The following is a 19,683-nucleotide window of genomic DNA, read 5'->3' on the forward strand; positions in this document are numbered from 1 at the left end:
TGTCATTAGCATACTGTATGGATAAGACTTTGCGAAATCACTTGCTTCGAAGAACACCCTAACGAAAAATATATGTTTGCTCAATAAATAAGGAATTATAATTTATCAGTAGGCCTATAATTGTTGCAAATCATAATTTCTGTGTGCTTTTTTTCAATAGGTTTTGGATTTTAATATGATAGATTAATACACTATATGGACAAAAGTATTGGGATGCCCCCTTGTAATGAACATGTTTAGCTATTCCAATCAAAACAAATATTAAAGGGACAGTTCACCCAAAAATAAAAAAATCTGTCATCATTTACTCACCCTCTTGTCATTTCAAACTTGTATGACTTTCTTTCTCCAGCAGAACACAAAAGAAGATAGTTTGAAGAAAGTTGGTAACCGAACAGCGTTGGCACCCATTCGCTTCTATGGACACAAAACAGTGCAAGTGAATGGGTGCCGGTTACCAACATTCTTTGATTCATTTCTTTTTGAATCTTGCTTTTCGCTTTTTTAATCTTGCTTCTTTGCTATAAAATTAGAACATTTACATTTAGTCATTTAGCAGACGCTTTTATCCAAAGCGACTTACAAAGAGTTCAGGGATCAATAAGCGATATGTCATTAAGGAGCAATAATGCAATAGGTGCCAATACAAAGTTTCAACAAAAGCCAGACCACTACCTGCTGAGAGAAAGAGAGGTTTTTTTTTATTTGTCTATCAAGTATTCCCAGAAGAGATGGGTTTTAAGTAGTTTTTTGAATTAGAAGCACGCAATTCTCTAGAATACCATTATATTTCGTAGCGTTACGATTTGTGCTCATGGAAATTAGATAGATAGACCCTCTTCAAAGTTATGTCCAACCCATGTGACACTTCAAAAATAGACTCATGAGCACATGCGGCCAAGTTCCTTGTCAGATTGAATATCAAAACAACCTCACCGAGCAGAAGCTATTTAAAAGGTCCCAGGCCTTTTCATTTACTGAGCGAAGGATAGTTTTTATGAACGCGAGTCATTCCTTCAGCGCTGCCTCGATGCCCAACATGTCCAGAAGAAGTCTGATGTTTTCCTCGAGTTCTCTGCACTCTTTAGAGCAAGATCGACAGCAGATGAGACTTGCTGCGCCTGTGCTCAGCGGTTACATGTTGAGAAAAGAAGCCAGAGAGAGAGGAACATCTTCAAGACAGACTGCAGCGGGATCTGTGGCGGTGTGCAAAGATCTCGTTGTCCAAAATGCCCTGTACACTGGAAATTTAGAGGAAGTGAAAAAGATCTTCTCCAAAGGATTTCCCAACGACATGATCATCCAGCCCCAGGGAGGTGCCATGCGCTGGGCCGCCAATGGAAAAGTGAGAGGTAAGATGATTTTGCTATGGCATTTAGAAGGACGGGATCGAGTCCCATTAACGCTCTATGATATCAAACCGACTAGACAGCTCTTGGGTTTATGGGTCGTTGCAAAGGTCATGCCAACCCGTCTTAAAATAGCCCCTGTCTATAAACAGACATTGAGGGTCTGAAGACCACCTCAAACAAAAAGCATAAACAAATCTAAAAGCACTAACTGGACACGCTACTCTTGGTAGCTTTATCTCGCACATGGGGCCGAAGATTAAGTATCGTAAACAAAAGAAATACAGAAGCGACGTCATCGCGACGGCACAAGCATCGGGATTTATCCTTCAGTTCTGGAACGCCCTTCTGGTCGGAGATGAGCTTACCGTTATTAGTATCATCGATGACCCTGAACATACTTACCTTATAGATGCTACATACGACACCAGTAACATCGAGGAGTGGAAGAACTTTAGGTTCAACTACAGAGGGCTGAGTATGTTAAGAGCACGCCGTTGATGTTTATGAGTGCTGATGTGGTAAATTGCACGTGGGATGGTTGTGATATCTGCCAAAATCAATTCTGCATAGATCTGTACAAAGATTGTTTGGATATGTGCATGACCTCGGTATTGCAATTTGCATGATTATTTCTTCATTAATGTTGATATGTCGACGGATTTCAGATTTGGAATTCGAATTTGAAAGGAATTCAATCGTGAAACTCATTGAAACTTTGTGACTTTGACCCAAAATCAAAAGCTCCCTTAGCTTGGTTTCTATCCATGCTGGAAATATGGACATTTTATTAAATAATTTAATTGGATTTGTCCATATTTTACCCAACCTTTTTTAAAGTGCTTCAACAACCTTACTGAACTGTAATTGTCATCTTGTCTTTTAACAGGACTGTGGTCATTAACGTACGAACAGGAGCTCACCACACCACTGCACATAACCGCCGGACGAGGTTTCACCGAATGCCTCAGACACCTCCTCCTCAGGGGAGCTCGGGTGGACCTGGCACCCGGGGGCACCACTGCCCTACATGAGGCCTGTGAAGAGTGCCAGCAAGAGTGTGCCAAGCTGCTTCTGCAGTACGGCGCCAACGCCAACGCAACCAATGAAGACGGGCAGATGCCGCTGCATGTGTGCACCGAGCGCGAGTCGCTTGAGTGAGTGCTCGATCCGTACCGTGATTACAGGAAGTCCTGCGGTGAATCTCACGGTTTGAAATGACGGACAGGTTGACACTTGAGAATAAGGGCTCTTGAGTTTGTTACATCTGAGATGGTGATGATGACTACTGGAGAATGAAGAGATTTAAATGTGACGCTAAACAACGATCTACCAATAAAAGTGATGTTGCAAAATGTAAAATAACACAGTCTGGTCTTCACAGGATAATTCACCTAAACATAAAAATATTATAATTTATTCGACCTGGTGTAGATTAAAACCTGTATGTGTGGAACACAAAATAAGATATTTAGAGAAATGTCTATACAATGGGGGTCAATGATGTTTGGTTACCAACGTTCTTCAAAATGCCCCCATGATCACGGTTGCCCAAGTTGAAATATCTTCCACAGATGTCAAACTCCAATGTTTGTTTCAATCTTTTCTCTCTCTCCCCAGGTGTGCCAAACATCTCATCTATTTTGAGGCCATTGTGAACGGTCAAAGCTTAGATGAGAACGATGTGCCTCTCCATGTGGCCGCCCGGCATGGCCTTCCGGAGCACGTGGAGCTCTACCTACAGCACGGCGCCAAGCTAAACCTGCAAAACGACGAAGGACACACGGCGCTCAATGCCGCATGCTCTCAGCCGCAGGACAGCGGGTCCCTTGACCGCTACACCCGGGTGTGCCAACTGCTGGTGGCTGCAGGAGCGGACATACACATCAGTGACGCAGACAAGCAGACACCACTCCACATGGCGTGCAAGAACGCCAACCCCGATGTGGTCGATATGGTGCTTAAACACGGAGCCATGGTCAACGAAATGGATTATGGTGGAGATGCACCTTTGCATAACATCCTAAAGGTAATCTCCTATAAGACTGACAATGAGCCCGAGAGGATCGTACAGGCACTGCTGAACTACGGATCCATCAGGGTGTGGCCAGGAGCTCTGCCAAAGGTCAGAACACAAAGAGGAGAAATGAGCAATTAGGTGAAAACGCAATGGCTGGTGATATAGATGGCAATTTTTGAATTATGGAATTCTCAGAATGAAATGCTCAGCGGAAGTGGAAACTAGACGTACAAGTTAAAATGCTGGTGTCCATCTGCAGACTGTAATTGACAGTTTTCTTTGTCATGAAAAATGTAGTTGAACATCAAACACCCTATCAAACAATGCATGTCAAAAGTTTGGGACCATTGGAAAGAAATGTTCCTGTTTGATAATGTTGAATTTTTCTCATTTCAAGATTTTATTTGTCACACACATAGGGTTAGTGAAATGAAAATCTGGCTCATAAATACTTAAAATAAAATATTAATATTAAAATAACAATACTTAATATGTACAAATGTAAAAACAATCTCTTTTTTATAATTAATAGTTTAATATTATGTAATGAGCATTATGTTTAGTTACTATTTATGATAATATAATGTTATATATTTTATTGACAATCATACCGTTTTATAATAATATACATGTATATAATTTATATGTTTTACTGTTTTACTATTTTGGTATTTGATATAATATATTTATTTCATATTTAATCATCTAGGACTATACATTTAAGTAATACATACACACACACACACACACACACACACACACACACACACACACACACACACACACACACACATAATACTGTATATATATATAGATAATGTGCATTCCAATTAATATAAATCAAATTGCAGTTGGATTGTTTTGAAGTAATAATAACTAAATAAATACAGCAACTAACACAATAAAAACTTGATAACATAATAATAAACAATTTGATAACAGAGTTATCTGTTTTTGCAAATAATTTCTTCAAATATGAATAATATTGAAATAAAGAAAAAACAATATATATATATATATTAATTGGAATGCACAAATAAATATATATTATATACGTATATATACAGTATATTCTATATAATATATATACTTAAAATTAAACTGACAACCTGCAAAGTAATTCAGTACTTTTTTCATTAAAAGTCACATTATCAGGAGTTAATTTGAGTGACAATTTGACATTTCGTAATTTCTTAGTACTTGGCTTCATACACTAGAACTGGCATTGACTCCACAACATTGTGCAAAACATTCATTGCGGTCCGTGTTATCTCGGCATGAACTGAGTGCGTTCCAAAGAGCATCTTATGTACTTCAATAGAGGCAAGAAAATCTGATCTTGTACAGATGTAGATTTACATGGTCACTGTAGCACTTAATACAGTGCATAATCCTAAATATTTCTTCCCCATTTTACATAATAACTCCAAAATACAGGTTTTCAAAGTGGTCCTGGACTTCTGAATACATTATCAATATACAGTAAGTCAATAATTAAAGTTCACCTCGCAGCGTGTGATATTCTAGTTGTCACAAACAGCAATATTTCATGTTCGATGGATTCATTTCTGTCTTTGAAAAGCTCACAAACACTTGATATCACGCATCCAATGAGTCCCACTTGTGCCAAATAAATTGCCTGAGTCTTAACGAGGCAAATGTTAATAGGAGATTAATTAGCAGTAATTGCAGAAATTCCCCACAATCCCCCAGAGGGAAGCCCAATCTGTTCATCAAGCCGAGTACTTTATTATTCTGCGCACGGTCCCGAAAACACAACATTCAACCTTTGACCTCCACAACACAGGTGGGGCTGTTGCGTCAGGTGGAAACTGACAAAATGTTGCTCACCTAACGTCCATTTTTATGAAACACTTTTAATATGATTTTTCTCACCTAGGTGCTGAAATATTGCTCCATGTCACCACGGACAATAGAGGTGCTCATAAACGCCTATGACCGTCTCAAAATCACTGAAGCATGGACTGAAGCTGTTCCTCCTGAGCTGTTTCAGGTCAGACACGATGATGTAAAAATTCTATTGATCCGTATGTGTCAAAGATAGATAATGTACACTATTAAAAAAAGAAAAGCTTCAGGCTGTATTGTTTCATAAAGTACCTTTAACATCCACAGAACCCGCCTGTTCTGAAATACATGGAGAGCAAATGGAAACTTTGCTGAATTCTCTTGCATCTCACATATTTTTCATGAGAAAAAATCTTAAATCTGACAAATGTGTGTGTCATTAGAGTTTGAGAAGAGATGTCAACAATGTGTCAAACTGAGCTCAGATTTGTCAAATCTGCAATCAAATGTCAATATTATTGAAGATCTCAATATCTTTTCTCATCAAATTACCTAAATTTAGATTATTTTACCTCTACAATCTACATTCATTTATTCCTCCATCCTCTTTATGGGATTTCTCCTAAACAATATTAGGAGACACGTCATGAATGAAACACAACTGAGAACTCCATCAAATCTCCTCAGCTATAAAAGAGCAACATCTGAGCAATAACATTTTCCTCGGGGTTACCATTTAGAATATTGTTTTCCAATATTAAAACATGATAAAACTTGAGATTACGCATTGCATCAGCATGATTATTTATAATGTCTGTTTTTGTCTCTACAGAAACACCGAGAATTCTACGAGTCTCTGTTTGCACTGAGACAGACTCCTCGATTTCTGCAGCATCTGGCCCGTCACAAACTCCGATTATTTCTGGAAGGTCGATTGCACAAGGTGGTTCCTAAACTGGGTCTACCGACCTTTCTTAAAAATTACCTGATGCTGGCGTTCCGAGACTTTGTTCACTGAGAGACCTTCACACTTTTCAATGTGAAGCGTATGGTGCGATTCTGTTTTGTTCTCCGACCTCTGCTACTTTAGTGGTGTGATACATTTGGATGTAAATATGGAAGTAAGATGAAAGGGTATTGTGGAAGATCAGTCAGCTTTTTATATGTGTGATTTTTAGGATTATCATAAAAAGAGATTAGTGGTTATTAGTTTGTCTATTGGAGGAAATGCTTGACTGTTTTTTTTACTTTGTCATACCATAATTTAGAATGTATTTGCAAAGAAAATATTCTGTTAAAGAATTAGGAAAAGATTGTTCAGAAAAGAGAACACCATTGGGAAAGCATGCCACGGGTCAGAAAAATATATTCAGTTCATGACACTACAATTACCACTAGAGGGCTCTATGGGGTTTACATTACATCTGAAAAAACCTTCACGTTTTTTTAATAGGAATTAAAATAAAAACTGTAAAAAATAAACGTATTGAACTTAAAAATCCTAAAAGTCACGTTTATTAATAAAATACCCAAAGTAATTACTGGTCCATTCATTAGTTAATATGTTCATATATTCATATACATTTCATATTTTAGAGACCATACTAAACAAATTCATTAGTGAATAAACCGAATAAAATGCATTTAGTTTTTATTTCGTGAAATTTTAAGAAATGTAATGAATGCAGTAATTAAGGACAAACATAAGTGCAAACTTTGTCAGAAAAAAATAAGACCGCTATATTGGTACTGTTACAGTATACACAGTGTATCAAATCAGATTAACATACCATGATACTGAATAATTACCTTATTAACCATAGTACAGTACCTCATCATTTCTGTCAGCATCACTAGGTCTGTAACTGATACTTCATGCAGTCGCTGTGAATAGCACATTGTATCTTCACAGAGGATGCACGCTTGCTTTGTGACTGTGGACTCATAATGTCACCTTGCCATCTTTATTTATTCAGCATCTTTTAAAAAAAGAATCACATGCATTTTACTTTCTGGTCGTTATCAAATCTAAGAGTGACAGCATCACCGAGACATTATCTAGATTTTCCTTCAGAGCATGCAGCATTATGGAGATGAGAGTTGTGTGGAAGTAATATGTGATTGCGTTATGGAGAGACATGCACTTCAATGATAAACACGAGTAAAGGCGGAGAGCAGATTTAAGAGGCACAAAGCAAAGGTCCTGTGTGTTTAATGATCCTGTCAACACCCCGAATCCACCCCCCCCCCACACACACACACACACACGAAAACCCATCAGTATCTTTTTTTTACATCATCTTTTTTTACTAAAAAGATTGACCTAATGTGGAATTGTATTATTATTATTATTATTATTACGTTTGACATTTTTACATTTAAATATGAATGATCAAGTTTTTCTAAATTATAAAAGTTTAATTAATCCGTACCATTTGAATGAAAATTATGTATTGCTAGCCAAAGATAATTAACCTTTGTTTTGTGTTATTTTTCGTGATGCGCAATTTACGTAGTGAAAAACAAAGGTGCAAAGCAATTGGCAGTGATAAAAGTCTCGTATACGATGACCAAGAGGGCGGGGGGTTCTCTGATCGTATCCCATTCAGTATTGTAGATGTATGTGTGTGTGTGTGTGTGCGTGCGTGCGTGCGTGCGTGCGTGCGTGCGTGCGTGCGTGTGTGTGAGAGAGAGAGCGCTGTCTAGTTTCAATAGATCAAAGAGCACTGCTCCTGAATGGAGTCATTTGCAATTATAAGAATAATTAGCATCTGTGGCTCCTCCATCTCTAATCAGAGTCGGAGGTGATGTGTGCGTGTCCCCGCGCAATCAGACGGCCAGTTGGAGATCTCAATGGCGCGCAATCATCATCACAAGTGAATTGGCATTTAAACGGCAAAATGATCTCCGATTAAATTAATGCTTAGCCGAGGGCAGAATTTTAGACCTTTTCTTTCCCCCCAAGAAAAAAAGTATCCAAATTACATTCTCGCCTATTGAAGAAATAAAGTACTTTTCTCAAAGTATTTACCTCCTTCAATCTCTGTGCTCCATCTTGCCAAATTATCCGAAGAGATTTAACCATAGCTACATTTAGAAATAAACGTGCATTTTGTTTATGAAAAATATGTATACAAAAAATGTATTTAGTTAGTATTTGCAACTGCTCATATGGAGATCTGCACGGAAGCGTAATTTCATCAGTGATATCTCTCTCTTGGGGATAATTGTTGCGCACTCCGAGCAGGCCAGATTCACTCTTTATCCCAACAGAATAAAAAAGACTCTCTCACAAGAGGGGCAAAACATCTGCCTCTCCGCCCTCACGACTCCGATGCCATCGCCCCCTTAAAGAGTCAACAAAAGAACCGTTGTTATATATCTTCCCTTGAATACAAAGTAATTACTTATCATCAATCAAAATTAATAATAGCTGATTGGGTTGGTGTGGTCAGCGCAGTCCCCTCGCATTCGCGTCTCAGTCAATGTGGATGGGGCACTGGAGGAGGGGGGGACTTGACCCGTCTATTGGGGTATCCACTGGGAAACTACCCCCCTCTCAAAGCGGCCTAAAAAGTCAGGGACTGAATAAGGAAATGAAGCGTAATTTGAGGAAGATGGATGAGTCTCCGGGGTAACTCCCCCTTCTATCCTCTTGTATTGATGATAACCGTTTGCGCACTGTGATGTGTGTGAGTGAGAAAGAGAGAGAGAGAGAGAGAGAGAGAGGGCTGGGAAAGCGAGGGAGAGAGGGGTGAGTGTGTGTTTATGTCTCAGTATGTGACAAATAGAGGCTGAGACACTCAGAGCTCCAGACAAAAAACGCGTCAGGTCTCAGTCAGTGTGACTGCGAGGCGCGGAGACGCAAAGGACCCGTACGTCGCCACCGGGATAACCGTGGACCAACATTTGCGTGATTTGTCTCAGAAGGCCACTGCACGGAATTTATACGACCAGACACCGCTCAGCTCACCATGCAGAGACCGAGCGGTCCGGGGACGGCGTTTTCCATTGATTCTTTGATTGGCACTCCACATACGCGGCCGGGGCACCTGCTCTACACGGGCTACCCAATGTTTATGCCATACCGGCCGCTTATGATTCCGCAAGCCCTGTCTCATTCGTCGTTACCATCGGGTATCCCTCCGCTGGCACCGTTGGCATCCTTCGCGGGGCGTTTGACCAACACTTTTTGCGCGGGGTTGGGGCAGGGGATGCCCTCCATGGTGGCGCTCACCACCACGCTGCCAAGTTTCTCGGACCCTCCAGATAGTTTCTATCCCCCGCAGGAGATGCCTGGGCCCCGGTTAAGCGCGGACGGGACGGGGATCAACAGACAGGACAGCCCACATGAGGAACTCAAAGGCGCAGACCTCCTGAACTTCTCGGAAACTTTTCAGGCGGTTGCAGGTGAGCACTGAGGATTGTAGATGTAGATGTGGCTGACAGGTGGCTTGCTGGTTTCAAATTTAGAATATTTATACAATGGAAAACTTGTGTATTCTGTAACGTTTCATTTTTAAGAAAAATGGTTACCTTTGATTTATGTATTGGTTTCGTTTTAAGAATTACTGACCTGTAACGTTTGTTTGCAGAAAGTTCTTAATGTGATTTTGTCTTAAAATTTAATTTCACCAAGATTTTATATTTATATAAAATATATTATATTTATATTTAGACATTTATATTCTATAGACAGAGTGTAACATTAATACATTTGGGCTTCAAAATGAGTACTTAATGCTCCTTTTGGGGCTTTGTAAGGTTGTTAAAATAGTCAGAAATAAAAATAACACATAACTTGAGTTTGAAAACTCCTAAATATTGATTTTTATTTTTATTTCAGATTAAAGAATTCCTCAAAACGATCGTTTGTACAGAAGTATTTTTTATTTGTTTGTGATATTTTGAAAAACTGTAATTGAAAAATTACAGTCACTTTGAAGTTTAACAAACAACCATACAAACAAAAAAGCAATTATAAAGGTTATGATAAATGTTGTATTTATAACCACATCTTTCTAAATGAAAAAAAACGTCAGACGTTGAAAAATGTATATATATATCATGTTTTACGGCAAGGTTCTTTAAATCTATATTGTCAGAAGCTGAAGAACCCATTTTGTTAAATTCACATATGTGTAACGCACATCTTTGTTTTCGTTGTCTCCAGGCGAAACCAAATTGTACAGTTCAGATGATGAGAAACTGGACCTGAAGTCCACGGAGGCTGCGTGCAGCGACAGAGAGGACAGCTCGGCCGACAGCGAGAACGAAAGTTACTCCGACGGGAACACCTGCGGATCAGCAGTCCAGAAAGGCAAACTCAAACCCGGCTCGGACCCGTTGCCCCCGGGCGCTTCGGCGGGTAAGAGCCGGAGGAGACGGACTGCTTTCACCAGCGAACAGCTACTGGAACTAGAGAAGGAGTTTCACTGTAAGAAATATCTGTCTCTCACCGAGCGCTCTCAGATCGCGCACGCACTCAAACTGAGCGAGGTCCAGGTCAAAATCTGGTTCCAGAACCGCAGGGCCAAATGGAAACGGATCAAAGCCGGCAACGTCAACAACAGATCCGGGGAGCCCGTTAGGAACCCCAAAATCGTGGTGCCCATTCCCGTGCACGTCAACAGGTTTGCGGTTCGGAGTCAACACCAACAGATCGAACAGGGCACCAGGCCATGAACTTCTCCATTAAAATGACATTTTCCCATAAACGAACATTTACACGATCCACATTCCCACAGGTGAAACGGGACAAATGCACGACGCACACCTACAAGGAGACAATTCCCAATATAGAAGGACTTCTAGGTAACACTTTATGCGCTTTCGGTCATTACAGAGCCAATGGGAAACACCAGGGTTATACAATGCGTAACAGATACTCGGTTTATGCGCACTCAATTCTGAATATATATATATGAATATATATTTTATGACATTTTAAAGCACATTAACAAGTGATCTGTTAAGCGTTATTGCGGTTGTGAATGACACTGAAAGTTATAAAGTGTTACCGAGTTTATTATAGGCTACACCTTTATTATTCTCCCAGGTTTATTTTCACGTCTCGCCTAAAATTTTTATTGTCTTTAATTTATTGCTTTGTACATTTGTAAATATGAAATGTGTCCACGCGACACACATGTGCACTATGAAACGAGACTGTAAAGAGACATTTAAAAAAAATAAGTATTTATGAGTTGCTGTCTAGTGAGATTTTTGCATGTGTTGCCATTTGTTGTCTTATATTTCCTCTTTGTTTCAACCGTTTTGCATGTGCTCTTAAAAGCATTTTTGGCCCTCAGAGGCTTCATTTCCCCAATTCTCTGTGAAAAAGGTGATGGAAATAATAAATAAGCTACAGAACACACTGGCAGAGTGATATATTCCCATCAGCGTGAAAATAAATACATCACAGAAATGGTGCTATATTGTCAATGCGAGCTTACTTGAAGCAACTTGAAGCAGTAATACAGTTACACGGAAAAAGTAATATTTATTGCATGTGTGAATAAGCTGTATAGTTCTTGTCAGCTTTGTAAAATTAATAAATTTTTGATGTATTTGTTGAAAGATATTTTTATACAAAACAGTCTAAAGCTTTTTGTGAAATATTCACACGCAAATTTTGTTGAAACAAATGTCGTACATTAAAGTTGCACCGCGAGTCAACAGTTTGGTTGATTATTTATCCTTTTTATTTGTTTGTTTCCTTCGTTTCAAATTAACACATTAAGCATGAAATAAAAAATGGAAACAACAAGGCAAAGCAAACAATAGTTAAATAAAAGATATTATACGATAGTAAAAAAAATGATTCGAATATTATTTCGTTTTTATGATTGCGTCACAATAAAAAAACGATTATCTATATGTTTACTTTCCACGGTTTGTATTTTTTAGCATCAAACTATTCTGCGTATTTTCAGAAAACATTTTCTCGCAGTATTTCTTTTCCAGGTAGTTTGGACGATGCATGTGTCCTCAACTTACATCTCTATTAATTTACTTTTCTTTACCTTCCTACTGCTTTCAACACATTTACACAGTTGTGAACCCTTTAAAGGTATCCTCGCTTCTAGATATCCTGCAGATTGACTTTATTTGATGCATTTTGAGCAGGTAATAGAGCACATCTGTCATTACTGTGTCAAAACACCGTGGGGTAAACATGTTTATCCTTGCGTTAAAAATGAACATCAATTTAGTTTTATTTATTTATTTTGAAGAAACTGGCAATGTGAAGTTTCGAGCCTTTAGCAATTTTTTTCTTTAAATCAGCTTCACTGGTTTCGACCATTTCTTATGGGATATTCTATATGTTTAGAATATAACAATAAAAATACTAAAGTATTAAGTTTCATACATGACGTTCTTTGGGGTTTCAAATGAAATCTACTAGAAGAACTAAACTGTCTATATGTGCAGAGTAATACCTGCCAGAGCGAAACTGAAGTTTTCATGCAATATGAAACTATGCTGATATTTCATTTAGATGACTATGACATGAACCATTACCCACGCGATATAGGCCTGAAACAAAATGCATCTGATTTAGTGGACACACAATTTGTCCGTTCACACGAGCAAAGATACATAACATGCTGCTTATTCTATAATATTCTCGGCGCACAAGCTCTTTTTAAAACGGTCTCCAAAATGTATTTAAACCATGTCAATGCACCACATTTCACCATATTTAAAACTTTGTGAAATTCCTAAATTTCCCCCAAAGTAGTGAAGGATGGAGTGTGAAAGCATATGTTAACAACCACACATGTAAATGTGTCTGAAAAACAGCGTTTTGACATTGACCCGAAGCAATCAGATAAGAGTTTTTGACTCTCTGATGACCAGTGGGAATCCGAAAGAAAGCGAGAGAGAAAGAGAGAGAGAGAGAGAGAGGTTTTTGTTAATGAGCACGGGAGTCATTTGTCTCTCATTGGGAGGCCATGCTGTCTCAGATTAGACTGATGGAGCCCTATTACACTGGTCATATCCAACACACTGTAATGAACTTTTACATCAATCATTATAGGAGAGCTAAAGACCAAGATGGGTCTCTCTCTCTCTCCTCTTTTCAATGGTTGAGTCCCATTCAGCCAGAGTCTCATTCATTGCCTTCCCGCACCCTCGGGTAGACCTGCATACAGTGTTAGAAATCTGTTTTCTTCCTTGAACAAACAACGAACACAAAACAAGTCTAAGGTCGATGTCTGAATGAAGGTAAACTTGACTTGAAACTTGCATGAAAACGCAGTATAATGCATTTAATTGCACGCATTTATGTGTAAAAATACAATAAAATTGGAATAATACACATGATTATTTTTACACATAAATATAGGATAATTACAATATATTTTCTATCGAGAAAGTTACTAAAGCACAAGATTTCCATTGCTTGCTTGTGACGTCACACGTAACCAGTAGGCTACACTAGGGTAAAATGTATTTCATAAATGCATTTGATTTATTTGAGTGTTTCGTGTATTTCATAGCATGTTAGTGTTAAAATTACAATGTTATATTTTCATTCTTTCATTCATACGCGTGACGTCACGCGTTCGCCGGTAGCGTAGAAATGCAGCGCTGACAGTTGCTGATCTTACAACAGCACATTTGGCCATAATTAAGTTGCCCTTAACCTACTAATGACGATTTAGAGACGACAGATGCCGTCTCTTCATTCGACCTCATAAAATGTCCTGTTCAGTAATGTGAACTTAATGTCTCTTAAAGCTGCCTTCGCGGGCAGAGACAGCAACAGGACGCCAAGTGTATCCTACAATGATTTATGACACACCAGCAACGTGTTTCCTCTCATACGTGCTAATAGAGAAGACGAAACCGGCATTGAGACGCGAAGGCACACCCTAAACCATCCCCTTACCTTTTGGACAGCCCCATCACAACCTGTTGCAGATTTCATCGATGCAGTTCCTGTCCAATTCGATTTCTCCTCAGCGAAACGCGTGGGATGAAAAACAAGCCCATAATTTACGCGCGCGCAGAACAATCTCATAAACTAATGGGGAATGTCTGAACTTTCTTGACTCGTGTTGTCAGCATGTTGCTCTGACACGAGTGTGTAACTTAATTGTTTCAGCCTCCAGTAACCGCTCGTGCTAAATGCCTAGCAGCTCGCGCATTTACATATCCGCTCATTTAGAGACTCCGCTAATTAGCATTCTCATTATGCCAATTACACTAGCTTTAATTATGATAGCACCGTTACGACAAAAAATGATCCGCAAACCAAATAGCCTACAGAGATATTCCACAAGGTGCTGTTCAGAGGATGTACTAATGGGGCGACCGGCACAGCTTGTCAAGAGCAGAAGACTTGTTATGACAATCAGATTAATTGCTTAATTGATATCCGTGCATTGTTTCATTAACCGAACACAAGGTACCGGCTATTCCGGCTCCTTGGCGAGCGCTTTTCCGGAAACCTTCCTCAAAGAGAAGGGATGGAAGAAGAGACGCGCTGAGTCTCGGGGAGTGTCTCGTGGACGCCCACGCCGCTGATGTATGGGCAGATGCATCAAATCACACAGGATAAACAAGCGATGAATTTCATCAGTGCCATCATAGCCTTAATTTGGCTGCCTAATGAGTCAGAGCTAGTGGCGGAGATAAAAGTTGTCAGAGGCGCGGCTCTAATGAATTTCTTGCCACTTGTAATCAAGGTTGGCTGTCTGAGGGGCCGTGATTAATGGGGCCCTAGAGGATTCCCTCGGCCTTCACTTCTCATTACAGCTAATGCATTCTCAGGCAAATTAACACACTGAGCCGAGTGCGTGTGCGCGCGCATCCGAACGAGGAAACCGAAGGAAGAACAAGCGATGCGGACGAGATGGAGGAAAAGAAAACACCATATGACATTTAAAGACCCCGTAAAATCGAAATGATTGCCTTTGTTTTAGTTTGGAGGCCGTATTTAGATGTGTACTCTTAGCAAAATTAGCTGTTTATGGTGTTTGAAATGCGCCGTCCTTTTTAGGAAAATGGTCCAGAGATGTTGATAACTGGAATACATTTTTACAGCCCCCCAAAAAATCATCTATTTTTGAAACAGTTCTTGATAAAACGGACATGGCACATCTGAACTCAGTTTGTTTCATTATAAAGATTTCTTCTTAAACTAGTGGAGATATTTTTTCTCGAATCCGAGACGCACGTTTCCGTCCATTAAGTATTTCTATTTAAATAAGGATTAAGTTTAGATGCATAAAAATGTCCGTAAATAAATGTGTGTCTCCCCAAACCTTACTGTTTATAGCACTGTGGACATCTTGAATACGTGTCACAAAACAACAAGTGAGATAAAAGATACACGTCACATAATTATGTGTCTGCTTGAAAAAAAGAAAACACACATTTTCATAATCCAACAATGATAAATGAATGACAAACTTTCTCTGCACTCATGGTATAAATCATTTTATTGGAGTGTTTATAATGTCAATAGGCAGCCAAGCATCCAATCACACAACAGATAACTCCCATTAAACCGCTCCATCACTTTCAGAGGAGCATTAGAAAACAATGGCAAATTAAAAGAACAAAAGAAAGTCGTTATCAAACTGCTCAATAAAAGCAACAACAAAAGAATTATTTACATCTTGCTTTTATAAATATGTCAAATGTACATATAATACACAAAATACCTTAATGGCCAGACAATGTGCACACATTGAGACCCAAAATCAGGTACCAAAACAACTTAGTTAAAAAAAGGTTAAAATGGTGCTTTTTCTGGCTACTTACGCACGTTATCATTCTAACGCCTTGATCATTTTAACCTCCCAGCACAACAAGCAACCTCGTGTCATCATCAAAAAAAAAAAAAACCCATCTTCACTCAAGATCAAACTCCATAATGTTTTATGGAAAGCCATTTAGTTTGGCGGACCCCCAAGTGGAAAAATGTAGGCTACGTGCATGTCGTGTGACATCAAGTCCACGTACCGTCCAACATTTTAAAATACAATGAAATATCGCATTGCAGACTTTAAAAACCATTCTGTAGATGTTACAAACAAAATATCACATTCTCACATTTCAATTTCATTTTTCCCAAAGCTTGTTAGAAAGGGGCTGCACGTACAAATCCAACTCGAGTAGGAAATCGTACCTGCTTTAAAGTGAAACGTATGTAAACATAACATACTGTTCTGCTCCCGCTTAACTTTAACAAGCGTAAAATATTCATCAAGGTCTAATTTATGTTTCAAGTAAGGAGAGGAGAACACTCGGCTTATTCTCACCGATCCTAAACGCTTACACACAAGCAAACAAGGGTTAAGGCTGTCAGGGTTTCACATGGGTATAATGGTCACTTTATCCATGAACTGGCCACACTACACACAGCTAGCTGCAAAAGGTCGACGAAAGCTATTTTAAACACACATCTGTACACGATCCACATCATCCATCCCATTAGATCACACGAGAGTTATCATCTGGATTCTGATGGAGACAAAACAGACACGCTCGCAATCGGAGGAGGTTATCACACTAATGACAAAAACACACGCTCACAAAAGTTCACAGCAAGAACGTGGGTTCTGTCCAATGCACCGAACGGCAGGAGATCAGTGTCGTACGGTAAAGAGACCGGACGGGCCCAGAAAGGACTCGCACAAGGCATCTACAGTAGCACAGTATCGGTAAGGTCAGTAAATGTAGAATAGAAATAAGTGTGGCGATTTGTCTTTTGTCATACAGATGGGGATGTTTTCCCCAGCAGTCTTAGGGGCGGTTTCCCGTACAGGGCTAAGACTAAAATACATGTTAGAGCCGTCTACACTGAGAACAGCTTGCGCACTGACATCTCTTCAAATTCATCAGTGTCGTTGTTTTGTCTCAAAATGCACATCAGTAATGTTTTTTTGTTTGTTTAAAAACTGCTAATTTAACTTTAAATCTAATCCTTGTCCAGGAAGCCGCCCCACAGTGTCATGTGTTTCTAAACGGCTAGAAACCTTGAGCTTCATCCTCGGACACGATTGTTAAATGTTTGAACCCGAACTGAAAACTCATTTGTTGTTCAGCTTTTCTCATGAATGGAAAATCATCGTTTATAAAGATTTAGGTGGTTGATGTGTTAAAATGCTAACTAAAATGGCCGAACTCCAAGAATCCATAACCGTCATCAGTATTTTCCTAAACTGATGCACCTTAAAATTTGAACAGTTTTGATTAAATGTTCCGTTCTGTCCAAACATTTCCTTTTTGTTAAACACACCCAAGGTCTTTAAAAAGTACGTTTACTTTAAAAACAACTTACAACTCATTGAGCGTCAATGTCAATACTGCTTGTTGCGTTTTAAAGGGATAGTCTACTTCATCATTTCTTCACCCTCCTGTCATGTCAAACCTGTATGACTTCATGACAAAACCACTTAAACATCTCTCAGAATATCTTCTTTTGTGTTCTACAGTAGAGACAGATTTTGAAAGACGTGAGGGTGAAGAAATGATTTTAGGTGAACTGTCCCTTGTAGTGGGGAAACGGGTTTACATGACACATATGTTTACATGTATTTCTAATAATGCTAATATTGGATCTGCAACATACTGATGGGAACGTTGATGCCATTTAAAGAGAGCGAACATCAAATTCACTGAGACGCGTGAAGGCTCGGGTACAGGGCACTACGGGCGGAGCATCAGGGTGGGCGCAGACAACTTTCAGAGGGGATCACATGATGCTAACGCTACGGTTGAGCGCGGACTGAGCGTTGTTGTTGACGTTGGGGTTGTGTCGGGTGGCCGTGGACAGAACGGCAGCGTCGCCCGGGCAGCCGTGCTGGATGAGGATGTCGGCGCATTCTTGGCTTTCCGCCTGCAGGGCGTAGGACAGAGGCGTCTGACCGCGTGCGTCGCAGCTGTTGACGTTCACACCGTACTGAGACAAAGAGAGAAACCTATTAAAGTATTGAAGTTTGAGCTTGATATGAAAAAGAGAGACCATTTTTAGAGATCAAGTCCGTACCCAGATGAGAAGCTGCGTGATCACCACGTTCGCCATGGCGCAGGACAGATGCAAGGCTGTGCGTCCATCTCCGTCACCGTACGTCTCGTTGACCTCTTCCTTGGTGCCGTGGGCGAGCAGGAGAACCACCATCCTCAGGTCATCCTCCACCACCGCCCTGAGCAGCTGCTGTCCCAACGGCACGTCCGACTGCGGGAGCCCCACCAGGAACAATTTCTGCTCGTATTTAGCTCGGATCCAGCGTTCCTTCTCCTCCCTGAGAAACAGGAGACACGGGTCATAGGGGAACAAGGTTAATGACACAATCACACGCACATTTTCTGCGTTTTCGGGGTTAAAGTCTGGCCGGCTATCGAAAGGTTACACATTGTGAGCGTCTACGGTGGACAATACGGGAGTGTGTGCGTGGGGGGGGAAGCCGTGTTTTTTATCACGGCTGTCAGTGTTGTCAGTCCTGCCCGGTGGATCTCCACAAAGGAGGCCTCTCAACACCGGCCCCTCAAACCTCTTGGGGGCCGCAGGCAGCCCGCCAGATCGAACGGCCCAAAGAAAAGGACTGAAAGAGGTACACTCGGTTTAGAGAATGGAGTCCAACTCTTCGCCGCCCGCCCGAGTTCTATCTGCTCCTCGCTATCACCCGCCCGCCCCCTCGCTTCCCTTCTGCTGGCATTCAGGGCGAGCGCAAAATAAAAATCGATAGAAGCGTATCTGAGCATGCTCAGTGCGGGTCTGACCCGCTGACCTCGCGCGGTGGGCGATAAGGGGAACAGAAAAGAACTGTTGTTTGCCTTGCTGGGGTGAGTGACAGACAGTAGAGAGAGAGAGAGAGAGAGAGAGGTGATAGAGGTAAAGAGAGCCCTGAGAGACGGGCGTCCCCGCGGGATGGGAGTCCACAAAGCCGCTGCCACCGAAACAGCACAGCTGAACCAAAGCTATCGTAACACACAACCAACAAGATGACAGACAGAACTGACACAGATAACAACGGCTACAGATCTGAACGGACTTATTTACAGGTCGACTGTAGTTTAATGACAGAAAACTAATCACTTGTCATTGTTTTCATATTATATTGCACTTTTGCACATTGTTTCCGACAAAAGAAGATATTTTGAGAAACGTCGAAGTGGTTTTGTGTTCATACAATAAGTCAATGGGGGTCAATGTTGTCTGATTCACAACATTCTTCAAAATATCTTCTTTTGTGTTCTGCAAAGGCAAGAAAGTCATACAGGTTTGGAATAACTGTCCCTTTACATCTATTAACCGGTCAAGAAATGATTCCCTGTTTGTCTCAAATACTCATTGAACAAGCCAAAGCCGCCCATAGTAAGTAATAAAAAACTCCATAAAGTGTTATTAAAGAGAAACAATATGAATGTTTATTAATAAATAAATGTTTAAATTAGGGCTGTCACAGTATCATCCACGATATCCAAGAGAATCCACGAAAAAATAAAAATGAATAATAATGCTTTTGTCTAAATCTTTAATTA

General features: G+C 40.1%; 3 protein-coding genes across 9 annotated transcripts in view; 2 read left to right on the top strand and 1 right to left on the bottom strand.

Annotated features, from left to right (window-relative positions):
* Nucleotides 1–770: 770 nt before the first annotated feature.
* Nucleotides 771–6,711, top strand: asb10 (ankyrin repeat and SOCS box containing 10). 3 transcript variants are annotated; one of them, XM_057322989.1, is made up of 5 exons: nt 771–1,352; nt 2,239–2,506; nt 2,970–3,474; nt 5,270–5,383; nt 6,011–6,711. In XM_057322989.1, exons 1-5 carry the CDS (start codon nt 884–886, stop codon nt 6,194–6,196), a joined length of 1,542 nt encoding a protein of 513 aa, XP_057178972.1. In that variant the 5' UTR covers nt 771–883; the 3' UTR covers nt 6,197–6,711. The 3 variants fall into 3 exon arrangements, with proteins under 3 accessions (XP_057178972.1, XP_057178974.1, XP_057178973.1); XM_057322990.1 differs by lacking the exon at nt 771–1,352 and adding an exon at nt 1,487–1,827; XM_057322991.1 differs by lacking the exon at nt 6,011–6,711 and having other exon boundaries at nt 2,970–3,507; nt 5,270–5,323.
* Nucleotides 6,712–8,919: 2,208 nt separating this feature from the next.
* On the top strand, nt 8,920–11,848 carry gbx1 (gastrulation brain homeobox 1). Its single transcript, XM_057322907.1, has 2 exons — nt 8,920–9,588; nt 10,352–11,848. Exons 1-2 carry the CDS (start codon nt 9,153–9,155, stop codon nt 10,861–10,863), a joined length of 948 nt encoding a protein of 315 aa, XP_057178890.1. The 5' UTR covers nt 8,920–9,152; the 3' UTR covers nt 10,864–11,848.
* A 3,766-nt stretch (nt 11,849–15,614) lies between these two features.
* The window catches only part of agap3 (ArfGAP with GTPase domain, ankyrin repeat and PH domain 3), a 154,174-nt gene continuing 150,105 nt past the window's right edge, over nt 15,615–19,683 (bottom strand). For all 5 annotated transcript variants that reach the window (XM_057322807.1, XM_057322809.1, XM_057322808.1 and 2 more), the window contains 2 exons: nt 18,188–18,443; nt 15,615–18,100 (listed from right to left, as the gene is read on the bottom strand). In XM_057322807.1, the coding sequence (XP_057178790.1) occupies nt 17,894–18,100; nt 18,188–18,443 (463 nt within the window). In that variant the 3' untranslated portion in view covers nt 15,615–17,893. The remainder of the gene's footprint in view (nt 18,101–18,187; nt 18,444–19,683) is intronic.

The sequence above is a fragment of the Triplophysa rosa genome, linkage group LG23 (genome assembly GCF_024868665.1).
Source record: "Triplophysa rosa linkage group LG23, Trosa_1v2, whole genome shotgun sequence".
Lineage (NCBI taxonomy): Eukaryota > Metazoa > Chordata > Actinopteri > Cypriniformes > Nemacheilidae > Triplophysa > Triplophysa rosa.